We start from the raw sequence: 23964 nt of genomic DNA, 5'->3' as shown, positions 1-23964 counted from the left end.
AATTTATTAGTGAGTTTATGGCTTAGATTAAGTGAAAATGAACAAAAAAAGTGTAATGTATAAGAAACAAGAATTTCAAAATCTATTATTTTAAAGTTTTTACCTAAATTTACTCAAATTTCATTAGTATTTGAATTCTTCTTAAAAGATATATCATTAGAGTTATCTAAGGCTTTTGAATTCCAAAAATGAGAAGGTGTAGGATGAAATCGATGGGTGCAGGAAGCAATTTCCAGTAGAACTGGTAGACTGAAACAAGCCCAAATAAAGATTGAATTAGAAGGCCCAATTTTTAGACTTGCTCCCTACTCCTTCTCTCTCTTTCTGTCTCAACTTTGAGACCTGTTTCTCATTCTCCCTCCCTCGTGTTTGTTCACCTTACAAAATTTCCACTGTTTTCTTGCTCATTTCTCTTCCTTTCTCTTTTCTCTATTCTGAGCCTAGTCTCCGCCACGCCACCGTCGCCGTCGCGAAGAAGACTTAGCTTTGCCGCTTTGATCAACGAAGCCCTCCCGTTCTATTGTCGCGTACAGGTTTGTAGATTTTATTTTTTTGATCGTTACTTTCACATTTATTCCTTTCTTTGCTCTTCACAGTGACACTTATTATTTTATCTTTTCTACGAGGGATGGTATGAAAATCCACTATTCAACTGTTTTTAATTTTCATTTTTCAACTATGAGTTAATAAAATGATTGATTTGCTTTGTGATTGTAAATTGCCAGTGAGGTTGTTAGTGCAGATTCCCGCGCGGTTTATCATGGGGGATAGTCAATATTCGTTTTCACTCACCACATTTAGGTATGTTGATCGTTGATAACTTCTAATTTAAATCATTTTTTGTTTATAAAGAGAATTCTGTGATGCGTGTTTCTAATGATTTTGTTGTGTTTTGGAACAGCCCTTCTGGAAAACTTGTTCAGATTGAGCATGCTTTGACGGCTGTTGGGTCTGGGCAAACGTCTTTGGGAATTAAAGGTGATTTGTTATCTCTGCCTCTGGACTGGATCTGTTTATGGCCCTCGCTTTAGCATTTCAATTTGAAATTGATTATTTTTTGGCGCATGTGTATAAGGGCTTTGACATATGGGGGAATTTAAGTTCAGTTCTGTGAGAACACTGCTCTCTGAGATGTCTAATTTTTCGGGCTGAGTAGGCTTTAGAGGAACCTAGAGTTAGATATTTCATTTTTTTATTTCTTTTAATTTGGAGTAAAATTATTTTACCTTTTGCGAGTCCATTTTGGTTGCTAAAATCTATGTCTGCTATTGTTTGTGCTATTTACTCTCGTGTTCCGTGGGTTCTTCTGTTGCTTGTAGAGGGCTTTGATCCTGTAATATAAGCGGTATATTTTGCTAGCTGTAGATGGGAATCTGATATTTGATTCTTGCAGCTGCAAATGGAGTTGTCATCGCTACCGAGAAGAAATTGCCATCTATTTTGGTTGATGAAGCATCAGTGAGTTTATTTCCATTACTGGATCCTTTTTTTTTTCATTATTCATGGAATTTTTTTATAAAATTGTCCTATGCAAATATTCAACGATTTAAAATCCTTCTGGTTGTCTCTGTTGTGTGTTTTACTACGGGTTTAACACCTTCAGTGATTCATATCCAAATATAAGCTACATTGTTTGATTGTTCACCCTTGAAAAAATAAATTCAAGATCAACACCGTTTTGTCCCATTAACTCAAATACTGACGCCCTCCACTCCCACACGCACACATCTCTAATACTCGTTTGTGCTCTCTGTTTGCAATATTTCTTTCATATTTATGGTGACTAATAATATGCTTTTACTGGACATTGAACTTAGTACATTTCAACAATCACATGACTGCTTCCTGCAGAGCAATTTAGTGTGTTTGGTTTGCAGTTGCTAACCTGCAACCGTCTGTTCAACAGAAAAAAGATGAATTGTTGCTTCCTCTTTTTATGCTTTGGGTGTGTTAACACACCCATATTCTCTTAACAGTGTCATTTCCTTTTCCCCTCAGTACTCTAAGTATAATATATAGCACGGTTTTGTTTTACTTTGAAAAATATTTGCTAAGTGGAATGGTGTTCTTGTTATATCATAGTTAAGGACGTTTCAAAGTCTGGCTAGTGATAAATTAATCTGTTATGTAGTTTTTACATGCAATGTGTCAATATAAATTAAAAAAAAGTGAAGTTACTTAATTCATGATGTATTATGTGTATTTACACTCTGTTTTACTTAATTGCAGGTCCAGAAAATTCAGTTATTAACACCAAATATTGGTGTCGTATATAGGTTTGCTTCTTTGGACATATTTAAATAGTTTGAAGTTAAATATGTTTTGTAACATCAATAATTTATCGTATATTAGTGGTGGTTACATGTTTAAATATACTAAAAATATGATAAAAAGAGCTTAATAGACACTAAAAGGTACAAGAAAAGGCTATATCTTAGGTAATTAATGCTAATAAGTAAACATCTCATTTGTACAACATATATCAGTTTTCCAAACCTATATTTAATACCTATTCTGACAAACATAATCATGTAACACATTAACTTTGAATGTGTTGTTACACATGAGGTGCTACTTAATTTACTTACACATAATATGGAAGGCAATGGGAACATGTCTTTCTTAAGTATGTATGAAGTAGAAATTGAAAAGACACATTTAAGCTGATCAAGGACTTACTAGATGCGTAATCAAGAAAAAATTGTTGGTGGTAAGCAGTTAACTGTTAATTGTAATACCGATTTAAACAGTCTGAAGTATACGTGAAGCATAGTTCAATGTAGCAGATTGTTAATCCACGTTGTTTTATATGTAAATAAATTATGGTGGACTACTGTAGGTTTTCAATTGATTCTCTAATTAAAAGAATTTTATTGGATTCAATCTGCAAGACTTTTGACTGTTAACCTTTTATTCAGGGAGGATATGAGGTGTTTGTTGAATGTTGACTTTTTAAATATATCTGGGGACATTTTAAAATGAAATATAGAAAACATAAAAATTGACTTTCTGTGCACTTTTTGCATCTTCTATAAGAGAATACTGTTGAAATAATTAATTTTATGATGTTTAATTTGTGTTTGAAACTTCATAAACAGGCTTATCGTACCTTTTTCCATTTCTGTTAAGCTTTTGAAAATGGAAATGATTATTTCACTTTTATTACAAATATTTTATTTACTTGACCTAAATTTGGTCTTTGTTCAGTGGCATGGGTCCCGATTTTCGTGTTTTGGTTCGAAAAAGCAGGAAACAGGCTGAGCAGTATCACCGATTATATAAAGTATGGTATACAAAATTCTATTCCAACACATTTTTCTTTCTTAGTATCAAGTTCATGTTCTGCATATACTTATGATCAGGATGAATATTATACATATGCTTTTCTGTCTCTTTCTGTTTGCTTTTGGTATTCTATGCTGGATCATCTGTGAATTGTGCGCTATATTTGGTATTTGATAATATGATCAAAATTTGCAGGAGCCAATTCCTGTGACTCAACTTGTCAGGGAAGTTGCTGCGGTAATGCAGGAGTTTACTCAGTCTGGGTAATTATTTCCTTGTAAACTGTACTCTTACCACTGAAATTTACCTTGTCAACTCAGTATATAAGTTTATTTTATGTATATACATAAATCATTTACAATTCGATATCTTAAATATTAGTGATTTCTATTTGTTTTTTTCCTCCTTCACCCCTTGCCGCATTTCTTAGCTATGGATTCTCTCATTAACTTTATGACCAGTATTTTTTCAGTAAACTCAAATTTTCAGAATTGTCAATTCCAGTGTTGTGGGGGCATTACTTGTTGTAATTAAATATGGAAGAAATTGATATGCCAAAATCTCAATTGTCATTAGCTTTTGGAAGCAAGGAACATAATTATAAATTAGAAGTCTTTGGAAATTGGAAGCTTGGAATAAGTCCAAGTGTAAATGCCTAAAACAGCTTTATCTTTACTAAAACAACCAGCATGGATCAATATCAATATTTACAGAGCTTTGTTTTCTTTTCCTCTGGAGGCATATGTTAGATAAATTGGTAACATTGTGATCCATATAGAAATTTCATGTAAAAATTAGGCATATTTTTGTAGTGGAGGAATCCTTGATAAGCAGCTGACTAAATGCACAAAACTTAGTTTGATCCTCTGATTGTCTCTCTGTATGCACCCAACTACATTTACTTACATCTTTACCCTTTATCATGCTTTTAATTCTGACATTTCTGTTTTGATTCTGATAGTGGTGTTAGGCCTTTTGGAGTGTCGCTGCTAGTTGCTGGGTTTGATGATAATGGGCCACAATTATACCAGGTCTGTTGATATTCTTTTTCTGATTTAACTCTTTACGTATTTACATTTACACCATGGTAAATGACCATCTCTTGCATGTAGCAAGTCTAGACTTCATAATCGCACTCGTTGGTGAAATGAACAAATGCTCCTTAGGTTCTCTGAAGATATTTGATCTATGAAAACTTTGTATTCAATTGCATACTACACCTGAATTAGTTTTTCTTCAAATATTTGAAAATTGCTCGCTGATTATGTGTGTTCCATTTCAAATATTTCAGAGCACTGGTTGTCTATTGCTACACATCTGGACTCTTTCAAAATTACTGTGAATTTTAAGGAAATAGTAATTTAAGGTTGTGATTTGATGTATTTCTTTTCTCTAGGTGGATCCGTCAGGTTCATATTTTTCATGGAAAGCTTCTGCAATGGGGAAAAATGTATCTAATGCAAAGACGTTTCTTGAGAAGAGGTAGGTAAGCTTTTCATCAATAGCAATACTGAAAGCAAAAAATGTGTGGAATGCATCTATGTTTGTTTTTGGATTGCATAATGATTAATATCTGTAAAGATACTCAAGTCACGTACCATAAAAGGACTTCTAAACCATAGTAGGTTAAGTCTTTTTGGGAATGCACGCTTGAGAAATTATTTATATATAATTTCTATGCCTGACTTGATTGTCCACTTATAGGTACACAGATGATATGGAGCTTGATGATGCAGTCCACACAGCAATATTGACTCTGAAGGAAGGGTAGGAGAACATAATATTTCAAGTTTATGCTCTAAATAATTAGAAAACCATAGTGAATATTACGTTGCATGGGTTTCTGTTTTTCCGTTTTAAGGGTAGTTTAGCTCTTGCATGGTGTATATATACACTTTTTTCTTCTCTCTAAAACATTGTTTCATGCACCTTTTTACGTGCTTTTCTCTCTCTTCCTCACGTCGCTCTTGCTTTGTTGAAAGGCTGCTTTGCAGCACCAAACTTTTCTTCATTATGAAATACCATAAATTTATTTTACCTTTTTGAGTCATTTTTATCTCTTTTTGGTCAAGTGTTATTCTTTTCTCCTACAACAAGTAGCAGTGCATGATAGCTTGTGTCTCATAATTATAATTTGAAGGAGGAAAATCAATCTAAGATTGGCTTATTGGTCTTGACTTGACAATTACCTACAGCACATCCCTCCAAACCATCATCATATCGTCTATTTTTATTCTTGCAAGTTATCAACCATGTTTGTTGCATTAAAAACTCATAGTTTTTATTTTATTGTTTTTTATTGCCACATGCTTCTATATTTGAAACATTTGATCTTTGTTTAGTCTTTTGAAACGTTCGGTTAGGCAAGGAAATAATGAGAGAAAGTGAATGTTTATTATGGAAGGATATTAAAAAAATAAAAGGTAGTTTTGTAGTTAGTTGTTTTGGGGGGGAGAGACTCTCTGAGAAAGTCTTATAGTGTTGCCTTTAGGGAGGAGTTAGGGTAGTTTTTGAAAATGGAGTCTTTGGCTGTGTAACCAGGGAATACCCTGTGTGAAAGGAAGTACCTTCTTATATATACGGAAGTTGTTTGGTTTGTGTTCTTTATTTCTTAACGAAGAACCTAACACGTTCTCAATTTTTCTCTTATGCTTTCTTTTGTGGGTGTTTTCCAGGTTTGAGGGACAGATCTCAGGGACAAACATTGAAATTGGCATAATTGGTGCTGATAAAAAGTTCAGGTACTGTAATCAATACAATTGAGTTGATTTTTGGTATTTTGGTTTGTTCCGTCTCAATTAATAAATTACGAGTACTTCAAAGTACATGGAAATTGCATTACAAAAACGATGCTTCCAATCCAAGTTATCTGCATTTCAACCTATCTGGACCTCAGACTTCAAAATCATCCTTGTATACTTCTATTATTTAACTGGTTAACTTAATAATAATGTGTTTATGGTGCAGGGTATTGACACCAGCTGAAATTGATGACTATTTGGCTGAAGTAGAATAGTATGCAATGAAGAAATGCCGTGTTCTTGAAGTTGTTGTTTGCTTCAAAGTTGAGTTAAATTTGTAACTTAAAACTGACTTCGTGATGACAATAGTAAATTTGCGAGATACTTGTAGTTGTGACCAGGAACAAGCCTTGACATAAACCTTTTTCATTAGAGTCATCGACGTTATCAAACATAGTTGAGAATCTTATTGATCCATATTTCTACCATTTTATACATATCACCGGTTAAGTTCAATGTGATACAATTGCACTGGCTTCTCAAATTCCTTTTCTGCTTCACTTTTCCTCGAACAAACATTGAAATAATAATTAAATTAAATTTTATTCAAATCTTAAATGCTGTTTTTGTAATAGTTATAATTTTATAATACTAAGATGTGATGATTATTAATTTTTAAAAAGTTAAACTATAAAATAAAAAATGCATTTTATCTAACAATAACAAACTTTATATTAAATTGACAATTACTAGTCTTATAATGGGATAGGATCAATTGACAAATGTCAAACTTTCAAACTTACACTATCTAATAACTTTTTGTAATATTAAGGAACTAAATTGAAATATCTTTTCAATTATATAATATATATTAAATTTTATATAAACTAGGGATATTTATTTATATGTGTAACTTAATTTAAACTTCATATTCATGAAAATAAAACAGTAATGAAATTTTTTATTCAAACCCAAATTTACGAATTTACATATTTTTTTTAATTCCAAAAATGAGGTGTAGACAGAAAGTGATGGGTGCAGGAAGCAATTGCCAGTAAAAATACGCCCAAATAAAGATTGAGTCAGAAAGCCCAATTTTGATACTTGCTCCCTACTCCTTCTCTTTCTTCAGAATCCTCGTGCAATATAGAAACCTCGCGCAGCTTCTCCCAACCTGCCGACGACGGCGACGGCCTGTGATTCGACGGCGAGAAGTTCAGAAGAAGGAACGAACCAGTGCGGGGCAGCAGAAGAATAAAAGTGAAATCCTAATCCTATAATTAGTGAGTTTTCTTCCCTCTCGCACACCAAATCACTGTCGTTTTGGTTTTAGAAAATCTTCTCTTCGAACTCGCCAATTCGATTGCAAAATCGCTAGTTTTTCCGAATTCACCGATTCTACCGAGTTCACATCAAAATCGAGTTTGCTTCCGAGTCGGAAGCTATGTGTAGAAACATAAACTTGTCCGAGTTAATGAGTTAACTCGCGAGTTTGATAACATGCTTTTTAGGAAACTTGTATAAATGTCTATGTTGAAAAGACCGATGACTTAACCCTTTCTTTGGTATTTTTGTTCAAATACGTGTTGTGTCTCTGGTGCTTGGTGCGTGGTGTCACAATTTGATTGAAGTTTGCAAAATTAGTTTACTTACAACGATATACTCAGTTCTGATTCAACTTACTTTTTAGTTATTCTGTATCTTTACTAAACCTGTTGAATATATGTTTTGACGACGGTGGTAACATTGTTCGTTCAAAGTTTTCAGCATTGTTTATAGTTGCAAGGCTATTTAAGGTTGATTTATCAGCTCATGGTTAATTTGTATCGTTCATGAACCTAGTGAATTCTTAACTAGAAGGATAAGCAATAGGGCTGTTACAAATGTGTCCAGTGTCATTCATTTGTTTGTATTCTCAACCTTTTCACTCTTGCTCGACCTTGATCTGAGTTACACGTTATTCATCATCATTGTTTTGTTCTATAGAGGGTACAAGACAATGAGTGGTGTACAACAACTGCAAAGTGCCTCCTCTGCCTTGGCCATAGGGTCACAGAAAAATGATTGCTCGGTGACCGCGGCAACTGGTGCAGAGACCAAGCCAAAGAAGAGAATTTGCTGTGCTTGCCCGGACACCAAAAGGTTGCGAGATGAATGCATAGTAGAGCACGGTGAAGCGGCTTGTGCAAAATGGATTGAGGCTCATCGACTGTGCCTGCGTGCTGAGGGCTTCAATGTTTGAGGTCGACAGTGAGTAATAGGAGAGAAAGATACCAGTAGATGATGAACTCATTTGATTTTATGAAAATTGGCACAGATTTTGGGTTTCAATTTTCAGATTGACTGTTTAAACTTTGAATAAAACAGAAAAACTGATTTCTACATGCAATTCATAATTTATTACCTTCTAGCTTTTTGAATCTGCAGGTTCTACCATGTTTGTTTTTTTGAACTGAAATACTTAAATAAAAGTACAAATTGTTATATTGTCACTTCCATACTGTGGTTTAGTTTTTGAGACTGATCAATAAATCCTCTGCCCTGTGTTTCTCTTCCACTTTTCGTTGTTTCTCTCCTATAGCAACTAGCAAGTATAACTTATTTATAAATCTAAAGGTGTGGGAATTGTAATTGTTTCTGGTAGATCTCTCCCTCATTTGGTACCAGTGTGGCTATAAGAACAAGGTTTAAAATGCTTTTTTTCTGAACCTTGAACCAGATATTTTGCTGGATCAGTGTAGCATTTCATCTCGATGCATATATATATATATATATATATATATATATATATATATATATATATATATATATATATATATATATCTGTGTGTGTGTATATCTTTGCACATAGCTTATTACAAATCTATTGGATGAGCCATATAGGTTGAATAATTTTAAATCTGTTCTATAAGGTATAAAGAAACAACACCCTCATAGCAGTTTGAGGTTTTCTTTGCTCATCACGTGTGTATGTGGAAGAATTGTAAAAAGAACAAAATAGAGGTGTTGGATGGGGTTTGGGCTACATTTAATGTTTAATCATATGTTTTTTGGAACTTATAATGTTTAATCATTTAATGTTTACTTATAAGGTTAATCTTTTTCTAAATTAAAATTAGTTTCTGAATTAATCTTTTAATTTATATATAAACTAATTTTATCTCAGAAATTAATTATATATTTTTTTCTTAAAATTATTTACAAACAAACCCAAAATCCACAAGATCTTGCTTCATAATTCAAGGAAGGGAATTGAGATTAATGCTACAGAGAAGCATACTTGTTTATTCTTTTAACTTTTTCATACAAAATCATGTTCGGGGATTTTTTTATATATTTTTTTTTTTTGCAAATAAAGCATATAAAAGTGTTTTAGTTTTAGTTTGTAAGCTTGTAATGTAATTCGTTTATCTTAAGTTTGATTTTAGTTTTCTATATGGTTTCTTTAAATTTAAAATGATTTAACTTTTTAAAACAATTAAAAGTGTTTTATTGCTTTGATTCCACTAAACATTATACAAAGTAAAAGAAAAATGCCTACTTTTACTTTTAATTAAATTCGTTTTAGTGATAAATACAATATTATTTTCTCACTTTATACACCCTTTCACAAAACATAAGTTAATTTAAACATTTAATGTTATGATTAGTACGTTTACAGTATAATTTACACTCACTCCACAACATTCTTTTTGTCCTTGCTATATAATTTCATATCATATTCTTCAATTGTTTGCATGTTGCGGTTGGATCAATTTAAAGAAATTTAAAAAACTTATTCATTTTATTTAAATTTTGATTGTCTGAATAAATCAATTCATTTTTAATTTTAAAATTTAAATCTGAATAAATACTTCTTATTTCTGATGTACGTAATCTCTTTCATGTATATTCAAAATTTAAATTTTATGAAAATAAACATAACTTACATAACACAAGCTAAAAACTTCACAAGGAAAGACTTAAGTATAAATTTGTGGAAGCTTCATTGTATAATATGCTAACTTTGGTCATCTTTTTCAGAGTTATTTTTGTTAAAACAAACATACAGGGAGTTCACTCTTCAAATAATCAGCTTTGATGAGTTCAGATATGAAAGACAAAACATAATAAACGAAGCCAACTCAACTCTTCATTGATAACTCAGAAAAGCTTTGAATTCAATAAATTAATCCTGGTTTACTTTGTTTGAAAACGTTACATTGGGAAAACATGAAAACTCAAAGTTTATATCTCTCCTATTATTCCTTGATGTTGGAGAGACAAAGACTAACCAAAATAATGGCAGTAACTATCCAAGAAGCAGCAAGAACACAGAACCCTACAAATACCTGCCCCCTTCTGCTGAAAGCTCCCTAGGACTAGTAACTAAGGCCTTTTAGCTTCAATCCGTCGATCTATTAGGTGTACCAAAAAAATGAAACTAGTGTTACAGTGGTTTACCTTGGCTTAAACCACATGTTCAAAAGTCTTGCACTCCCAAATACTGAGAATTAGAAGCTGCCAAGAGGGCTGCTCCAATTCCAGAGCCATCATTAGAATGCTCAACACCAACTGTATCAGCTGCCTCATCTCCCAACAACTCCTTTAGTGTACTCTCCAAGGAACTTCTGAATTCAGTATAGTGTTCAAACAATCCTCCATCCAGTGCTATTACTGATTTCTGTTTCTCCCCACCCTTTGCTGTGTCTCTTCCTATTTTCTTCAGAATGCCAAAGATACCAGCTGCAGAAAGGCGCGCTCCCCGAGTAGCAACGATATCACAGAGTTCAACAACAAGCTTCCTCATTTGAAGGGATGTGTTATTGATCTGACAGAAAGGAAAACAGTGAGAAATTCTAATCACTTTCTTTCAGAAAGGAGCAATGCCAACAAACTTGTAATTGTTGAGTATCCTGAACAAGTAACAGATTCACCAAAAGTTTCCTATCTTTTATATCTAACTGATGGAAAACAGTTAACATGGTATAAACGGGTGAACAAAGAAGCATTTTTATATTCCACATTGTCTGTGAAACATCCTTACCTTTAATAGATCCTTCAATTTGGTTCCAACCACATTCAGATCTGAAGATGCATCATGATGCATTGCAGACATGTCAGGTGTCCTGTTACATCCCATAATAAAAGATGAACAAATTCAGAAAGCTCTAATACAAGTCAAAAGAGTAAGAATGAAAATAGTGCCATGCAAATGGGGATGTTTACAACTCAAATTAGGGAAACACAAGTTGTACGATGTAAACATGTCACTATATGTCTTCCACTCTTGACAATTTTTTTCACTGGACTTTTGGACAACAATGCAAGTAAATAAACAATTCAAACATAAAAATGCTTTCGTACGATTCACCCATATTTCTTTAAAGATTGTAGTCATAAAGAATATAGATATATATGTAGCATTCTTTAGACTTCAGCTACAATAAGTTATAGAGGTGAAAAATTGATCCTGCCATTTTACTCAAATTTTCCCCTGCATTTTCACCTTTTCTCCAGTTTCCACTTTCCCTACCAGCTAGCTAAACATGTCCCATAACAGACTATTGAAACCTAATTCAACATTGCAGCATTCATGTATTGATTATAAGTTTAAAAATGGAAAAAAAAAATAATGATGAGCAAATGCCGATGATGAGAAATGAGATAGAAATGGGAAAAGGTGGATTCATCAGACTTTTAAATTAAATATATGATATGTGCTACTATGATGGAACATGAGAAGAAATCTGAACAGAACATCATTTTAGCTTGCCCAAATTAATAATTTAACCAATAAATATGAAGACAAAGTTTCTGAATCATTGTTGGCAAGGTAGAAACATAATAAATTTGTAAGTTAAGACCAAATGGAAAATTAGCAAGTATAATTCAAGAAAATTAGTGAACTTTTGAATGGACAAATTATCATACCTAATTATGAAAGGAATTTTCAATTTTGGAGGAACAGTATCTCCAAAGAAGTCAGCTTCTTCAGCCATCCTCAACAAAACTCTCCTTACAATGTCACCCAAATACATACCAGAAATTATCTTTTCAAAAATCTGCAAACAAGATTGGAAGAGTATTATAAATGCACATTGGTCATTTAACCTAATGATAAATAGATAATCATTACCTGTTCTCCAGGGTTTAAGCTCTCCAAATCTAGATCTTGATCATATGGAGTTAGAGGAAGATGAGAGGAACGGAAATTACCCCACTCCATGTTTATAACCTATATAATCAATAAATAATCAGCAAGCTTTGATACACAGATAATCATTACCTGCCTCATGGAATCACAGTAAACACAGTTTGTATCACACAAGAAAGTAAGTGTCATATGATCTATTTACCATCTCTCCTGACTTTGGTAGAAGACCTTGCCATTTTGGAATTGCATGTGCAGACTCTACATAAGCTGCATTTGTCCCAGTACCAAGAATTACTCCAGCAACAACATTCGGATTGTTGAATCTTGCTCTAGCTACTGTTCCAACTGTGTCATTAACCTTCACATCTCCAAGTTAGGTTTTGTATCCAGTTTAAGACATTAAGTAAACACAGAATTTAAAATGTGTGTGTGTGTGAAACTACAAAAACTTAATCTAAATTTTCTGCCATATGGAAAATGAAAATTGTTCTTCATAACCAGAGTTAAGAGGAGAAAAGAAACAATTATAAAGAAAGCGAAATGAGACTCACTAGAGCTGCAACACGCATATCCAGACCAATTTTTTCGAAGGATTTGGTTAATTCACCCACCACATCTTCTCCAACCTACAAACAACTCAAACAGAATCAATACAAGAGTAACTGTCAGAAGCCTGCTCAAGTAAAGAGTATCAGAGAGATGAAGAGAAAACTGGTAGGGATTCTCCATTTGAAAAGAGTTTGTATGATAAATTTGGGAACCATAAAAGATCAGCATAGTAATCCAGACTCAAAAAACTATAATGCAACAGCAGTACTGTATACGCTGACAGAGAATAATACTCATGCATGTATCTGGATTATGCACCACAGTCATGCTCAAAATAAATGAGATGACAACAAGAAAGAATGGCAAGGAAAGGAAGATAGAACTGAATATAACAAAATCAAGGTGACAAGAATTACCGCATCCTCAATATTGAAACCCTTGGTCCACTTTATTAGAGTTCCAGATGAAATTGATGTTTGCCTCACTGGAAACGAGAAGGTAAAACCCAGTTCCCTTTGTCTACCAGGGGCAGGGTGAAACTCTTCAGGCTCAGAACTAACAAACTTTGCAAGTTTTTCTGCTATAAAATCAAACAATTCCTGCAATTCCATAATTAATATATTAGAGAGAGTAGTTAAGGCTCATTACTGAGATAAAATTTCTAACAAAGAGACTTACATGTGAGCAACCAGTCATCAAATGAGGAGGAATGGAAACTTCTTCAGACTCTAGGTTGACAACACCATTCTCTTTCCCACCTAAATGCACCCGAAGGGTTCTGAAGTTTGTGCCACCAAGGTCTAACGCATAAAAGAGTCCTTTCTCATCCCTGTAAACAATGCAACAGAGTAAAAAATGAATCAGAAAAGGAAGAAACCTTCAAATTTTACAAATTCATATGACAAAAGTATTCAGCCATCAAAAACACATAGAAAAACTCAGTCATTCAAACCCCCTCTTTCACCATCTTTCCTTTAGAATGCCTACAACACACTACAAACAATCCAAAGCCTTAAGACTAAACTGTCATCATCTAGATCATCCAACTGAACCATTCACAACTGGATGCCCTTATCACCACTCCTGATCAACAAAGAATTTCGAAAAGCACAATAGCCATCCAGTCAGAAATAATGACCAACATCTAAATCATTATGCCATGTTTAGATAAACTTTTAAAACCAAAATGAGTTGAACTCTCAACATATATTAAATCAGCTTATGTACAAGGTAATATGTACATCCTTTTCATATAAATTTCTCCTATAATGTGAGAAAACTACCTTATCTTCGTCTCCTATAAATGTTTATGTTTATTGTCTGAAAGACGATTTTAACTTAAAAGAGAACCTTAATCTATGTTACCTCGTTATTTTCTTCTCCTACATACAAATTCTTAATGAGAAGAAGTTTATCCAAACAATATGAAAAACCAAACAAAAACTCACTAAGCCATCACTACCATGACAAGGAAAAAACCTGTCATGAAAGCATAGTGTAATCAAAGCAGAAAAAGTCAAACCCTGAGAAAAAGGGGTTGTGGGATTGAAGAAAACAAACCCAGAAGGGAGATTATCGACAAAGGTAATCAACATCTTGAGCTTGCTGCCACCTTCAGAAGCAAGACCCGCGTGCATCTCAACGTCCATGGCATCAGCAACCTGTCTCAGCTTCGCAATTGGGGTCCCACACTGCTTCTCAAACTCCCTCACCATGGCCACCGCGCGACCCCACTTTCCGGAGCTCCTCATTCGGCGGCGCACCACCAACGCCGCCGCCGCACACGCCGCCGCTGCGCAAACGACTGCCACTCCTACCGCAACTTTCCCCATGATACAAAATCAGTTGTCACGTGGACGGAACCGAATCTAATCGGAGACAAGACAACCTCTTTTTGCTTTTTGCAAACTCCCCAGATTCTTTCTCACTCGTGCGCTACGTTCGATGTCAGAAATAAACTCCTACATTCATTCATACATGCGCCTTATTATTTCTTTCTCCTTATTACTTTTTTCCATCAATATATCAATGGTCCCAGAAAATTAAGAATCACCCACCCAATTTAATAATTCATACAGTAATAACAACACCAAAAAATAATTAATTAGATACCAAGTTGCATATACCATTCTATGCATATAATCAATCATTCGAACTTTCATTAAAAAATCACATCTTTTTATAAGGAAAGTCATTAATAAAGGCAATAGATACTTTAAAATAACAATAGTTAATTATGATTTTTTGTTAAGTTAATTTTGTAAAAAAAAAAGTATAGATGTTTTCTAAGAAAAGAAAATTAAATATGAAATAACCCTATTAAACAGTAGTAAAATTCAAATTAGCCCATGAAAAAAGGGAAAGTATGGTGTTCATATTATTACCATTAATATCGAATGCTAATTATAGGCATAACATCTATCTACCAAACCCAGAATAATGGAGAAACATAGACCCAGCATGTTGAATGTTCTATTAATTTATATATATATATATATAAAATTCATGTTACGTATATAAAAAACAGTTATTTATTTTGTTATATTTAATTTATCTTTCATTCTAATTTTTTAATAGATTCCAGCTTAATTTATTTTATATTCTAATCTCTTTATCTTATCTAATACTTTAATATATTATTTTTATTGAAATTCTCACGGATGAGTCCATATATCTAATATGTACTAGTATTTTACTTTTATTTATTTCTCTCTCATGCATATATATTTATATCTTTTTCATAATAAAAAAATAATAAATATAACTAAAAGTTTTGATATAAATAGTATCACAATAAAAAATAACTATAAGATATGAAGAGTAGAATTATAATGAAATATATAAAAAAAATTATAAAAGTTATATGTTTTTATTCATTTATATAATTATACAATAAAACCGTTTATATAATTTTATCACGATTATTGAGTAGTTTATTGTAAATCAATGAAACTAAAAGGTTTATTAGAATAAATGAGAGTATGAAAAGAGAAAAATGATAAAAAAAAAATCAAAGAAACATTTTAAATTAACGGTTTTAGATTGTAATTATATATTTAGCGTGATTTTAAAAAAAATTACTTCTGTAATCACTTTGTTTTTAAAAATTAAAATTTGTTTTATTCGAAAGAACGAATTATTATTATTATTTTTCTAAAACATAATTGTTAACTTATATAAAAACTAAATTTATTTATAAAATCTTTATTTTATCATAAAAATGTCTGCAAACAAACTTCCATAAACAAATATCAAAATGTACTAGAATTTGCTTCAAACTTTAAAGAACTCAAATTGAAATAGATGTTACACGCAAACGGATATGTTTGTTCTTTAAATTATTATGCTTTATTTTCTATAAAAATAAATATTGATAAATAAATTTTATAAGCATGTAATGTAATTATTTTATCTTAATTTAAATTTAAATTTACTTATTTTTCTACGGTTTCTTTGAATTTTAAATTATTTAAATTTTACAAACATTAAAAGTGCTTTTTATTGATTTAGTTCTACTAAACAGAATTTATACAGAGTTTAAAAAAAACTTAATTTACTTTAAACTAAATTTATTTTAGAGATAAATAAAAATTTGTTTGCTTACTTTGTTTGGTATGTCCTTAGGTATATTAGTAATATCTCTCCTTGCATTATTAATTAGAATATAAAACCACATATATTAATTTTTTAATAAATCATAAAAAAGAAGAAGTAAATACTAGCTAGCTAAGGTGATACAGTTAAAAGAAGTATATGTTCATAGAATACATCCCAACATTTAAAAGAGATTGGTCTTTGACTTTAAATCAAGCAATAATTTATGTTCCAAAAACATTATTTAAAAATAACATTATGTTAAAGAGTTTTGGAATTAAAAAATTTTAGGCAAAATATTAAATTTTGTAATTTTTATATGAAAAAAATAATGTTAGAACGAATAATACAAATAAAATTTATTAATTAAATTTTAGTGAAAAATAATCACTAGTAAATTAATATAGATATTTGTCATATTCAATATGATAATTTAAGTTAATTTTACACAAGTATTGTGATTTAATTGGTTTGAAAACATACTAGAAAATTTATGTCTTGATTTTTTTTCATGCAAAAATTAGAATACATAAACTAAACCAGGTGGGTCTCGTTTTGTGAATAATTTAATTTAATTTAATTTCAACTACTACATTTTTAAATGAGCATGATGTTTGGTACATTGGTGAAGGATTCTAATAAATCAAAAAATATTTTAGTTAATTAAAAAATCAAACTAAATTAATTTAATTGTGGTCTTATATGGATGAAAGTGATATCTTCTCCTCACCTTTTTGTGTCTATGTATATGAAAACATTCTCATTATTTAAATTAGTTGAGAATTAAATATAATAAAAAATATATATTAAATTTATTTTATGTATAATATTTTAATTAACTTTCACCTAAATGAATCTAAGGAATCTTCCATAGATTTGATGAGCAAATTAAAAGTAAAAGGACAAAAGATTTGAGATTGACATGAGTGGTAAAATGAACACCAAATACTGTGTGGTACCCTTTTTCTAATTTGGCAATAATTTTAAATACTTTTTTACCCTTTTTTATTAATTTATTAAATTATTTTTTTCCACTGAATTATTTGTTAAAGTTAATTTCTTTGAAATGAGAAGTCATACTCAAAAATGTCTGCCAGGACAACCTTGGAGTTTTGTCAAAAATGGATTGATCTTTGTTATTATTTTATCGCCAAAAATGGGATGATCCAAAACAAGACACCTTTTAGTCTTCAAATTTGAATTTGCATTTGTCGTATTCGCCAACACTATAAGATTGTACAATGACAACAACTAACCTTAATTATATATCTCTTTTTTTTTTTCATACTTATATAAATTATAGCACGGATAAATAAAAAAGAAAAGTTTTTTTTATATAAATTAAAATAGTTTATCAAAACATTTTATCTAATTTTTCTTTACATTATAAATAAATAAATTTCAACTTTTTATACATTTAGTCCTTTTAATTACATCTTTTGAAAATACTCACAATAAAGCATTTTTATATATACTGTTATTATTCTTTTATTAAATAATAAAATTATAATTATAAAAATAAATATAAATGTTTATTTATTTTATAGAGTATTTTATTTATTTAATTAAAAATATTAAACTAAAAAATGACGATTTAAGGAGCAAAATTAAAAAAATGTGAACCCGAACAGATAATTCTTTATATATATATATAAACTATAATAATTGTATACAATTGTAAATGACAAGAGAAATATGAGTTGATAAGGTGTACTTATGGTACATTGTGTTCAGTTAGTAAAAAGCCCAAAGCCCACATGAATCCATAGATTATAGGATACATGAACTGCATATTGTAGAGTGGCAGTTTCTTCCTAGACCTCCATAAGTTTCTTTTTGCAACACCAAATAAAAAGCTTTGCATTTTGCTCTTTTTGAATTGCGCAATACGAGAACACATTACATTTTTTATTTTTAGATTGAGCGATTTATAATTAATTTTTTTTGAGAAAAAATATAACTTCCAAAGTAATGGAAGTTTTATTATATGGGGGTGCAGGAAGAAACTTACGAAGGTATACGAAGAAAGGCTTGTAGAATACTTAAGCGTTGGTATCTATTTGGGCCACTATGCTTGAAATGATATTTGTTCAGTTTTTCTAAAATGTTAATAATAATAATAATAATAATAATAATAATAATAATAATAATAATAATAAATTTTGTTCCATTACAAAAATGTGGCTGCATGCTATTTAAAGATGGGGTCACAAAAACAAAAATAAATCAATGCATCACTATGGTTCATTTCCACCCAACAATCACCTTTAAATAGTTTAATTAGAAAAAAAAAAAGAGAAAAACAAAATGATGCATTACCTAATAATTAACACTTAGATATCAATAATTACTCGTACACTAACTTACATTATTTTTTTTTTCTTGGAAAGTAATTACATTCTTTTATTCACTCTTTTTTAGTGAAAGTTAGATATCAAGATTCAGCACAAGTATTATAATTAAGAATTTGGCCTACGTGTATTTTTTTTATGGTGTGTGATGCCATCTCTCATAAGTGATATTATTTATTGAGCTTTAATGTAAGAAATGTAAAATTAATCTGTGTTTTTGCTGTGTTAGAATTTATTATATTAGTTAAATATATTTTTAATGCTTTGATGTAAAATTAGAATTCGTTTTATTTATTTTAAATTTTAATGTATATTAATTTTTAAATTTTAAAAACGAATAAATATAGTTATTTTAAAATATACACTAATATATATAAAAGAATGTTTAATGAATTTGGATTAATAAAAAAATGTTTAATGAATTTGGATTAAAAAAGTTATGTTTATTTAATTTTAAAGTTTGGAAACAATATTATATCAAGTTTATAATAGAAAGAAATTCTAATTTTATATGAAAGTGTAAAAAAGAAAAACATATTTGATAATAGGGTATGTACTTTGACCTAAAATTTATTGGTAAAATTCTAATTTTATATGAAAGTGTAAAAAGACTAATAAAAGCTACTAATAAAGGGTATGTACTTTGACCTAAAATTTAAGGGTAAGATGAAAAAGTAATAATAAGGCAATATATGTTGAAGATATTTTATTTAAATATCCCTATCATGATGATAGGGATATGGCAATCATTCTCTCTCACCCCACCATTGATATAACCTTTTTCTTGCTGCATTGAAACTGATAAGACAGAAACCAAATAGTAATGAATGAGTAACTTGGATTCCATGGAGAAGATGGTAGCATTGTTGGTTGCAGAATGCGGGCCATAGTTCTCCTTAATTATATAGTTGGGGACTGCAGATATATAAAACAACTTGGTGAGAGCAACAACTAAATGTTGCATCAACCACACATTATCCAATCTTCAACTGTGTTTTGAAGTGTATTTTAAGTCTAATTCAATCTTACAAAATCGATTTATAAATAAGATTTATATTTATTTATATATTTTAAATTAGTTTTATCTCTAATCTTAGAATATTTTAAATTGGTTTTATCTCTAATCGACTGTATAAGAGAATAACTCAGAGTGCAAACTGTCACTTCTCTTTCAATCCATATTTACTTACAAGTCTAATAATTATATAAAAGCATATCTCCAAGCAGTGTTTGTGAAAGTAGATTCTTAAGCAACATATAAACTTTGACCTCAATTATTCTATGACAGCTTGCTCTGATGTTACCAGTTTCACGACTTTTGGTAGCAGCAAGATTCAAGGATATGCATGAAAATATATGTATATAAATATAGATTCAATTTCCTTAGCTTGACAGTGTCGTGCAATCGAATAGGATGTGAAGAATAGACAACACAGGCACAGTTGCCCGGCATCAAAGGAATTTTGTTGAACAAGATAACTTTTTTATCTTTGCCCCTAAAGAGGGTTTGAATCACAAGCAAGATCACAAGCACGCGAGAATCACTCACAAAATGAAGGCCTTGTTGACTAATGTGTGTGTTCCTTATTATGGTGGATTTGATTCTGACCTTTTCGATGGTCTCATGGAATTCAACCAGAATGATCTTGTAATGATTCATTATTCCATATGAGTTAATTATGGACCTTTTCATATTGCAGGCCATGTGTCTATAAAAATGAGAAGAAAAAAAGGAAAAAAAATGACCCCCCAAAATCCAACCATATCCAAATATAATCATTCGAGGTCGTGTTTTGGTTGAATTTCTGCCTGCCTATAGTGAAAATGTTGCTTGATTCGAACACGAGTAGATCTGGTTGGTTTGTCAACACATGATCATCTCTGTAATGCTCCATATTGTTATAATGGTTGATGCTGACTTCATGCTCTTTAATATTCGACCAATACAAAGAGTGTTAGACCTGTAAAACTTTAATCTAGAAAGAGGGTCTTGTGAGCTTTGAAGGGTCAGAAATTTATTTCATGCTTCATACCATGGACTACTTTACTTTATCCTAGAAAAGCATTCGTTTTCAGTTTTCAGGACCACTAATTAGTATGTGGGGTAGATAGCAATCTCTATCTACTACGTTTATGGAATCCGCGCTTTATGTTTACCTCTGCAAAAGAAGCAGGATATTTGGATCTAACGCAACACTAAAATCCCATTTAAGCAAAATCTACCCCACCATGGTAGCAATCAGCAATTGCCACAGGGAATGCACTGCTAAATTTTCTGTCTTTTCTTCTGGGGTAGGGTATATACCCTATACGGTCGGGTAAGAAGCTGAACTAATTTCTATTATCTTATCAAAATGCTGTAACATAATTCACACATAACCTTATTTTTTAGTTAGTATGTCACAACATGTTCGATTCTCATGTTCATGTGTATGATATTCAAAGTGGTCAACTTTTGAAACAAGTTAAAACGTGAAATTTAACTCTAACTCAATCTTATAAGATTAATTAATAAAGTGAGGCTTGTATTATATATACTGTGAATTGATTTTATGAGCTTCCGCTGCAGTATAAATTAGTTTTGACTCCGGATGAAGAATAGCCTTGGTTAAGCTATAAAGAAAGCTACTATTACCTCTCAATAATGGAGTCATAGTTGACTATGTAACTGGAAATTGAGTGGTCAAAGTGATGGTATAGGCTTAAGAGAAAAAGGTGATGATGAGAGATGGATGATGGATGACAAGTGTAGTTGGTTTGTGGTACCACAGAAAAGCACGTCAGTGTACATATATGGGGTGACAAGCCAAGCAAGAAGCTTGAAGCTTGGGAGAAACGGCTCATTGAGGGTGAGCTTTTTTCTGACTTGGTTGAGAAACCTAAAGAAAGTTCATCAATCTTGTGATTTAGACAAGAATGTCTCACGGCCATGTGCAGCAATGCGCCCCACGTGGGATATGACATGCGTGTGGGTCTCTCTAACTCGGAAGTGCTTTTGTTTTCTTCTTTTTCTTTGATAGTTTTGGCAAGATACAATACAGCACATCCATATACTAACATATATAGCTTCCAAGTAAGGAAGGGAGCTGTGATGAGAAAGAAAAGGAAAAGGAAAAGGAAAAGGAAAATCAGCCTTGGAGAAAGAAAAAGAAGAGCCAAATAATGTTAAATTAAAAGTACATGCATAATGCATTTATATTAATTGCAAGCTGAGCTAAGGAAGTAGTACTGTACCTCTTTTTGAGGTATATATATCTTTGACATGTACACGTCCTTCAGAATTATGAGATCCTCTAATGTAATGGGGTCTGGGAGTGAGCTGTGTTTTGTTAGGCAAGTAGCTGGCTTTGTAATGACCTTGCTGAGACATCCTCTCATATGTCACGTGCCCTTTTTCTTTTCTAGATAGCTTTCTTTTTCTGAATTTCATTTGAAATTTATGCCTTTTTTATTTTTGAGATGAACTTGAAACATATATCTGTCTATTGCTGTGTTGACCTGTTGTAAGCTGAGAAACAGACTAGATTCTAGATATATTTGATTTTCAATCACTCCTTTCCTACTTTCTATGTGCCAATATTCCTTTAAGTCTTGTCTGTCACTCTTGAATTATTCAACTTTTCCTTCTCTTTTGGTGCTTCTCAGAAGATGATTGCAAAATTACAGATCCTTGTGCAGCTGTTCAAAAAAGAGCCTTTTTTATTCTCATGCTACTTAATTTTTCTCCTTATTTCTCCCTATGCAGTATAGTTTGTTGGGGAGCACTGTGGTGTGTTCATATACCTTTAAGTAACCTTTTCTTTGTGCTTAGCCTTTTGGCAATGTGATGAAAGGAAAAAGGGGACATTGTGGTGATCAAAATCTGCTTTTAGCTATTTACTATGTCTGGGGGTGATGCCAAGTGTACCATCATAGGTATTGAAATTCTGTTTCGTTTGAATATATGTGATCTAAACATTGAATTCCACAGACCCACCAGAAATGGCAAATAGGAAAGAAAAGTTTCTTAGGCCATGTTAAGTTACAACATGTCAAATTTATAGTCTCTTTATGGCCAACCCAACTAAAAAAAGGTGCAAGTCAATTCAAAGGTATGTGAAGAATTATCAATGTTATCTGCTTCCAAATAATGCATCTTGGACCCCATACCAGCCGTTGAGAAAGAAAATACTTGGTAGTGCTACTGCTACTTTATTAAGTATGTGTATATATATGCGTATAAATATACAAGATAAGCACAAAACGTATTCGCTTAGAGGAGCAGAAGAAATGCAAGTGTGCCGATAAGATAAACTATAAAATGCAGCATTTATGACCTTTTTAAAGCGAGTTGATCTCACATTTAAATCAGTGATGGACTACAATTTCAAGTCTCTACCCATCTTCCGACAGAGAAAACATTTATTTAACCAAAACGTTTAAAATATGTTGCTGCAAATTCATAACCTTGCCATCATATAGGGATCTTAAATACAAAAATTTTCTTTCTGTGTTTTGATATATCAGTTAATAAAGTCACCAGTTTCATCAATTTCTTGTTGCTTTCACACTTGTAATTAATCCACATGTATACAGTAATAATTTGGTTTTATTCTGTTATATTTGATTTGAATTGAAATGATGTGTTTTTCTTCAACAGTAGCCTTAAATCATATATACAAGGTACGTTTCCCTCCCACCTCTTGGAATCCTTTGTAAGCAAGCAAGACATTCAACAGCTGATGTTTGAATTTAATGTTTAAGCTAAGAAACATAAACATAAAGCTTGAAGAATCTGAACATAGCAGCATGTAACTTTCCAACAGCAGGCATGCATGAGCAATAAATAAACAAATGCTACAAGTTCAAAGGCAGTTGTTGTTATCCAACAAGGCATCTCTCATTCAAGATCAAGTGGCTATGGATTGATGCATCATGGCTTGCTCATCACCCAAGAAAAAAATGCCCCACTATATGACTTCTGAAAGAGGGTCCCACCCCACCCACCACCCAATAAGAATGAGCCTGTTCCCCAAACCCAAACCCTCAAGCTTCTACCTTTCAGCCACTGATACTGTCAAATTACACTGAATGTTCACATTACAGCTATATATACACTTAATCTGATTGGTTGAGAATCTTAGGATAAAGCAGCTTTAGTCACTTCTGGTATTTCAATTTGGCACCGTCCTTAGCCTAAACAGAATTGGAAACTTTGTTTTAAAGATTCCACTTATAATGTATGCAACTCAGTTACCAAACTTAGCTAGGCATGCAAAAAAATAAAAAGAAAGCAACATAAAAGAAAGAAGGGCTTGTAAGAGGATAA

The 23964-nt window shown here is 31.7% G+C and overlaps 3 protein-coding genes across 4 annotated transcripts; 2 read left to right on the top strand and 1 right to left on the bottom strand.

Annotated features, from left to right (window-relative positions):
* The first annotated feature begins 322 nt into the window (after positions 1 to 322).
* On the top strand, positions 323 to 6542 carry LOC106756036 (proteasome subunit alpha type-2-A-like). Its single transcript, XM_014638314.2, has 12 exons — positions 323 to 533; positions 726 to 801; positions 902 to 978; positions 1394 to 1458; positions 2230 to 2276; positions 3208 to 3283; positions 3481 to 3548; positions 4247 to 4316; positions 4682 to 4767; positions 4990 to 5052; positions 5961 to 6026; positions 6253 to 6542. Exons 2-12 carry the CDS (start codon positions 761 to 763, stop codon positions 6299 to 6301), a joined length of 708 nt encoding a protein of 235 aa, XP_014493800.1. The 5' UTR covers positions 323 to 533; positions 726 to 760; the 3' UTR covers positions 6302 to 6542.
* Positions 6543 to 7135: 593 nt separating this feature from the next.
* Positions 7136 to 8583, top strand: LOC106767448 (cytochrome c oxidase copper chaperone 1). Its single transcript, XM_014652353.2, has 2 exons — positions 7136 to 7309; positions 8013 to 8583. The coding sequence occupies exon 2, from the start codon at positions 8026 to 8028 to the stop codon at positions 8266 to 8268; it is 243 nt and encodes an 80-aa protein (XP_014507839.1). The 5' UTR covers positions 7136 to 7309; positions 8013 to 8025; the 3' UTR covers positions 8269 to 8583.
* Positions 8584 to 10136: 1553 nt separating this feature from the next.
* LOC106775279 (hexokinase-1) lies at positions 10137 to 15164 on the bottom strand. Of its 2 annotated transcripts, XM_022782751.1 has the most exons (10): positions 15096 to 15164; positions 14272 to 14672; positions 13390 to 13540; positions 13128 to 13310; positions 12714 to 12788; positions 12365 to 12520; positions 12145 to 12243; positions 11940 to 12070; positions 11053 to 11134; positions 10137 to 10836 (listed from the first exon to the last, which is right to left on the bottom strand). In XM_022782751.1, the coding sequence occupies exons 2-10, from the start codon at positions 14541 to 14543 to the stop codon at positions 10489 to 10491; spliced, it is 1497 nt and encodes a 498-aa protein (XP_022638472.1). In that variant the 5' UTR covers positions 14544 to 14672; positions 15096 to 15164; the 3' UTR covers positions 10137 to 10488. The 2 variants fall into 2 exon arrangements, with proteins under 2 accessions (XP_022638472.1, XP_014517873.1); XM_014662387.2 differs by lacking the exon at positions 15096 to 15164 and having other exon boundaries at positions 14272 to 14778.
* Between the last annotated feature and the right edge of the window lie 8800 nt (positions 15165 to 23964).

Source organism: Vigna radiata, chromosome 1 (assembly GCF_000741045.1).
Source record: "Vigna radiata var. radiata cultivar VC1973A chromosome 1, Vradiata_ver6, whole genome shotgun sequence".
In the NCBI taxonomy this organism is placed as follows: Eukaryota; Viridiplantae; Streptophyta; class Magnoliopsida; order Fabales; family Fabaceae; genus Vigna; species Vigna radiata.
Note: the sequence above shows the minus strand (reverse complement) of the source record. Positions and strands in the feature narration are given on the sequence as shown.

What these genes read in the sequence shown, in the direction of transcription:
- LOC106756036 (XM_014638314.2), top strand. Translation starts at nt 761, where the DNA reads ATGGGGGATAGTCAATATTCGTTTTCACTCACCACATTTAG. An exon ending in AACGTCTTTGGGAATTAAAG is followed by an intron (nt 979 to 1,393) that starts GTGATTTGTTAT and finishes TGATTCTTGCAG; the next exon opens with CTGCAAATGGAGTTGTCATC. An exon ending in ATGGGCCACAATTATACCAG is followed by an intron (nt 4,317 to 4,681) that starts GTCTGTTGATAT and finishes TCTTTTCTCTAG; the next exon opens with GTGGATCCGTCAGGTTCATA.
- LOC106767448 (XM_014652353.2), top strand. Translation starts at nt 8,026, where the DNA reads ATGAGTGGTGTACAACAACTGCAAAGTGCCTCCTCTGCCTTGGCCATA.
- LOC106775279 (XM_022782751.1), bottom strand. Translation starts at nt 14,543, where the DNA reads ATGGGGAAAGTTGCGGTAGGAGTGGCAGTCGTTTGCGCAGCGGCGGCG. An exon ending in ATATGCGTGTTGCAGCTCTA is followed by an intron (nt 12,521 to 12,713) that starts GTGAGTCTCATT and finishes GGAGATGTGAAG; the next exon opens with GTTAATGACACAGTTGGAAC. An exon ending in TACCAAAGTCAGGAGAGATG is followed by an intron (nt 12,244 to 12,364) that starts GTAAATAGATCA and finishes TTGATTATATAG; the next exon opens with GTTATAAACATGGAGTGGGG.